Genomic DNA, 6,061 nt, shown 5'->3' on the forward strand with positions numbered 1-6,061 from the left:
AATATTCAGCTCCTTAAAACAGCCAGTTCTCTGTATTCAAGATACTCTAATAGAATTAGTGTGCTTTGAGTTTGTTGGATGCTCATCCAACCCTTCTCCCAACACACCACTGGCAAATACCACTGCATACACTTTCAGGTTCAACGGAAGCTGAAATGAAATAGATACAGTGGAGTTTGTTTTGTTATCTTTGCTTTGTTATTGTTGTTTTTTTCTGCTTCTTTACTACACCAGGATATACATTCTATATGCACAAAAGAAAGGACATCTATTCCCTAGTTAATGATTCCTGCTCTTGGCACTAAGCCAACCACCAAGCGTGACTTCCTATCTTACTGTCACAGTGACTACATACAAATAGAAGGGTCTTTACTTCAATTGATGGTATACAAACGGAATTTGTATCACCTCCTGTCAGGCATAATATTACACACATCCTCGATACTTCCCCCCCCCCCTTTAAATTTGGTATGCTGTCCATACTCACAGTATACTTCCTATCTGCACTTAGGTGACGAGGACATTGTTATCACAACAATGACACATATACCCTGCGTATTCATACTGACCTGTTTGTTCTCTTTAACTCACCTCATTACCTCTGTAACACATTTTTCTGTGATCTCACCTCACAATCTCCTTTCCTCTCCCTCTCCCCTCTCCCTCTCGCCCCCCCCCCCCCCCCCCCTCCCCTTCCCCCTTCCCCCCTCCCCCCTATATCTCCAGCCAAAGATAATTTGCTGAATGCCCAGCACAACAACCCTCCGGCTTGCGGGCTCGAAAAATCACAAAAACGATCGTTGCATCATATGAAGGAGCCTTCAAAACTCTGTCAAACTATGTCACGGACAAAACTTCAATTTTGTGGTGAAGTTTCATGCTATGGCCTTCTGCCGAGCATGTAACAATATGCTCTAGTGATATCTATCCATATATGATTTTTGTTTGCGCGTTACAAAAACTCAACATACAATACAAAGTGAAGACAGCGGGTGAACGCATAAAAATAGAACTTCCTCAGTAATTTCATGCCACAGCTGTTATTGTAACCTATCATGGTCATTGTCGCACTCATATCATGCCGTTAATGATGGTCAACGTATCCTTTCACGCTCTTCACATGTATTTCACTTTTTTCCTTCCCTTTGAATTACCCTCCCCGCTGTGTCATCAGATTACAAGTCACAGAAATAACGAGGTCACCCCACAAGACAGCTCATTATGTTTTCTGTTTCCTCTTAAAGGTCATTTCTCTGATAACGACTAGTGCAGACCCATTAACATCGAACAAAAAAAAAAATATTTGTGGTTACAAGTTTTCTGCACTCTACATTTCCAGTTAGATCACAGATACTTTGGTATTTCAACATAGCACCAAGAGTGGAGGGAGATGTTAGGACTCATGTTGCCCATTGAGAGTGGACATCGGGCAGTGGCGGTCAGTAATTACCTCTTCCTCTAGTTCCTCCACAAAGAAAGCCTCTCCGCTCTCCCCTAGCTTCATGAACAGGTCGACCGGCTCCCCGTTGATCTGGATGTCGACCTGGAGGGAAGAAATCATTGCATTTGTATTTAATCATGTCTACACATCCACATATCCATCAACATTTCAAAGATAATGCTCTAATCTTCACTAGGTAGTGGGTTTATGTTGTCTTTCTTTGTATCATGTAGTGTTATTATCAGCATTATCAATATCAATGTTTTTTTGCCACATCATCACTATGATCACTACAATCGATACTATCTATCAACTATCACTGTTGTCATTGCAGTAATCTGTCATCATCATCATCACTCCTTCTATTTTGTAAATGTGATGTTGCATCACAAACCCTTTTTTCTTTTTAGTTAAGGGCAAATCCTGAAGCGGATTATAGGCTTTAAGATGATGTATAACTCAATTCAAATGGACTCTGCTAACCTATCCAAATACTGGAAAGAAAGCACACACTTTGGAAAAGTTTGTTGGCCCTACTATAAGAAAAGAGACTCTGAAGTACAGGGTTTATTTATAATGATTCCAGTGCTTAAACAATCATATACCAAGCTGCGCTCTACGCAATGAATGGGACAAAAAAAAAAAAAAAAAAAGAAGTAAAACTCCATAGCAACATTGAGGGGATCAGCAGATTAGGCTGAAATTGAGCATGCTCTATTAATACGTTTTATCTATAACTGATACCAATTTTCAAAGCAGTGGTGTCATTCTCTCAAAAGTTATTAGCGTCCTCACATAAAATCGGGGCGTGTGACTTTTTGTTTGTTTTGTGATGCACAGTCACAAATGGTCATATACAAAAATAAAGAAATAATCATTGAGAGTTGCAACAAGTGTTGCAAGAGTTTCTGGGGGAATGCCATTGTTTGCTATTGCAGGTCTCACTTGAAAGATATCTTTGAGAAAAGAAATAAAAATAGCCAGCACACCTCAAAATGAAAGGAAATGATGCAAAACAACCGATGTTTGAAAGTAGAATATGGTGACAGGAAGCAACCGCAAACAATGTAGGGATAAGACCCTATAATACAGCAACAGAGTTGACTGCGTGACATCATAATCATGGCAATGAACATGACCTAGTACAGTTTGGCGAAACAAGGCAGAAAGCCACAGCAGTGAGAGAGTGATATCTTCTGATTTAATGCACAAAAGATAATGTACAATTAGTCAAAAAAGTGAAGTCAAAGATATATTTATGTGAATGATGTAATACAGTCTAAAATGGCAATGATATAGTGTGTATTAACCTGTTCCTTACGGGAATCTGGCATACACTGTACCAGGTTGCCGTGGCGTCAACTTAATATGGAAACCAGGTTCCCAAAATGTAGACTGGAGTGCCTACATTTGTGGCCTAAATTCATGTTAATTTTTGCTACGCTACCACGATAATGCCTTCAATAGAAAGATTAGAGTTTCTTCTATCAACATCTGCTTCCATACTCCTTCGGTATGAAAACTGTGTGTATCGCAGTATTATTTGCCTTCTCTCCAATGTAGTGTGCATTTGTTTTGCTGTAAAACTTGTATGAAGATGTACAGAGCGATCAAGGTTGAGCTTTGTAGATATTTGATTTTGTTGACCCCATTCAGGAGCATCTTTTGTGTATAACAAAAGAGTCTGTGAACCCATCAGCGCACGCTCTATTCATACCTTGCACCCAATCGACATTTCCATTGTTTGATGGCACATGTAGTTGACCATGGAAAGGGGGCACCATGTACCACATGACTGCTTTCGCACAGGTGGATTACCAACCTGTCCATTCGCTGTCGACGGGCTAAAAGAATCTTGTTTGGGGACATTGAAAGCGCTCGAAGAATTGCGGGAGGAACGGCTTAAAAAACCTATTACAAAGTTGCATGCATACATGCATACTATCTATACACTACATCATGACATAATATTCAAACCTCTCTCAAAACTTGGGAATATCATGCCACCCTTTGAATCTGCCTCCAAAATGACAGATCTTTGGAGAGCAAAGGAATCTGTAAACCCCTATAAAGACCCTCGACCCTGCTCCTCACCACTTTCTCCCTGCTCCGCAGAACTCCCATTTTGCCGAAGCGGACGTGGAAAGGCGAACACACAAGGGAGCCATCCGGCTGCTTCACCACGATGACATCGATAGCACCAGTCAGCGTTGCCGGGTTGATCTCGCTGTAGAAGGTCTTGACGCTGGAGAAGAAACGACCCACGTAATTCATGGTGTAATTCATGGTGAGATCTCACCCTTTAAATCTAGCAACTCATCCTCTTTGAGCTAGATAACCTAAAATGGAAAAGGAGAGAAAGAAAGAGGACATTAAAACAATTATTTCACACCTCTTTTGATTCAAAGGAACAGATGTTAAACATTAATGCTGAAAATGTTTTTTTTTCAGTGAATTTGGTTTTCTCATGTTCTGTAGTTCACCTAAAAAATACAATGTAATGCTCAACAGTAATGTTCTAAAATTGATGACATGATACAATTTATTTCAAATGCCTGTTGTCCATAATTCCATTAAAATTTGTAATGACGCCACTTTCACGCTTTGGCCTATCACCCACTTCTTGATTATGACCTTTCCATTAAACTGTGATAAAGCTAACCAAGTATAATTCCATGGCAATGGCAAAATGACACATTCGATAATACAGCTAACAGTACTGATGAATTGTTACGTGATCAGTTGCTCTTTCAATAATCACTTCACAATACATATCGTCGCTGGGGTGACAAGACCTTGTATATCTGCAATTTTGGTGAAAATGACTTTTTCTGCATTTATGGTCAAATAATCGATTAAGTAATGTCCCGTCCAAATCTGGTATTACTCCAAAAATGAAGCCACCATGGCACGTCAAAGGAACGGCTGTCCCATTCGGTATAGTGCTTTGGCCGCCATGTTTTTTGGCTCTCCTGAACATTTGACATTTTGTAGAAGGTCTTGTCACCCCAGCGACAATATGTCAATGTCCCATTCGTACCAATCACTGACATTAACACATCCGTTAACATTTCCACACAAACAAACAGCATACAATATTTGGAGCTTTATGTGTAGTTCCATGATCCTATAATCCTTCTGCACTGCTAGTGTCCAAGTACTTGGCAACAATTACAGACATTGACATACAAATGTATGAAGCTGTGGCTATAAAAGGAGAGCTCAACGTTTCACTTTGCAGTAAAAGTGACAGCAGAGATGGGCACAGACAGCTGACGAGTCAACTGTGAATGAACCCTACACCAGATTTCTCTCTCTCCCTCGCCCCCTCTCTCTTGCCGCTGTCAATAAACATTGGCATGAAGCCAGGGGCGAATGCGTAGTGCATACCACTGGCATAGTCACACCATAGGAGCCCTGTTGGGGCTCCATGGTCGCACTAATAGCCCTATCCACTCGGAGCTCTATCTTATGGTCACACGAACAGCCCTACCCACTCCACTCCCACTGCCCTCATCTGGGTCACTGCTATGGACATTGAATATTACATCGTAAGGTGCATTTATTGACTCACTTCTGGCCGCAGCATTCACCCGTTGATGACGGTTTGATTTTGCTACAACACGCATTTCCCATAAACCATTGCCCGAGTATACTCGGGACTTGTCCTAAATGGGTTAAGGTTTCTAAACAACTTTCCGGGAGTTGGAGGCAGTTGATGAACGCAAAGCTGTTTTGATTACTAGTATGGGATAAGAAATGCATAAGACTGTAACACCATAAAAAGTGCGATTGCAAGTTTCTTCGCGTTTGCATCAGAAACGTGTTTCTGTAAAGTTGATAAATGCAAAGTCATTTTGAAATTGTAGCTCGGACATGCCCATGCACCCATTGGCAACTACACCTCTCTGCACTGCGAGTCAAACTGCGCAATGGGAACTGTGCAGTGACAAGACCTCCCTCTCAACTCACGATAGAGATAAACGCAACAACTCCAGAAATGCGATCAAAAAGGCGTTTGCAAAAGCGTTTTGATAGTAGGTATTGAAACACGTTTTAAACATGGGAAAATTGACAAATGCAGCCTATGATGCATGTACTACTTTACTGGTACGTCTATGCCATTTACATGTACACTTTCCCCACCCTTGAACAGTTTGCAGCACTCCCACACTCCTGAATGCCAACAGTATCAACTTGAACGTCACAGCTCAGGTCTTTCTTAATCACTTGCAACATTGCAGGTGACATGTTGCCTGTTTGGGAATGTCATGTCGAGAGGCTACACAGAAAGCCCCCCTTTGAACCCAGCTCGTAAAGGACACACCAAAGCCAAAAGACAACTCACTGTCACAGATAATCAGGGTACACAACTTTAATAGGCTTCTATAGACACAACATGAATTTCAGAGTAGGGACATTTTTAGAGTGAGTTAAAGTTTTAATAAATAAATGTGTAAGTGGTCACATTTGTGTTTAATGGTAGGAAATAACCAGAATGCTGTTCATTTTGAGAGTACACATGTATCAGGAACCTTGCAAATTTCTCACAACCACTACGTAGGCCTACAATGTACATGTGAACATTGCTGTTGCAGTCATGGTATATGTACACGTATA

General features: G+C 41.0%; 1 protein-coding gene across 1 annotated transcript in view; it reads right to left on the reverse strand.

The window, feature by feature from the left end:
* Positions 1 to 3,781, reverse strand: part of LOC139720651 (phosphatidate phosphatase LPIN2-like) — a 28,974-nt gene extending 25,193 nt beyond the window's left edge. The window contains exons 1-2 of the mRNA XM_071632008.1: positions 3,536 to 3,781; positions 1,451 to 1,543 (exon numbers count right to left, since the gene is read on the reverse strand). Of these exons, the coding sequence (XP_071488109.1) occupies positions 1,451 to 1,543; positions 3,536 to 3,727 (285 nt within the window). The 5' untranslated portion in view covers positions 3,728 to 3,781. The remainder of the gene's footprint in view (positions 1 to 1,450; positions 1,544 to 3,535) is intronic.
* Between the last annotated feature and the right edge of the window lie 2,280 nt (positions 3,782 to 6,061).

The sequence above is a fragment of the Diadema antillarum genome, unplaced genomic scaffold (genome assembly GCF_040938485.1).
Source record: "Diadema antillarum isolate AM-2024a unplaced genomic scaffold, OU_Dant_1.0 scf00000131, whole genome shotgun sequence".
Taxonomy (NCBI): Eukaryota; Metazoa; Echinodermata; class Echinoidea; order Diadematoida; family Diadematidae; genus Diadema; species Diadema antillarum.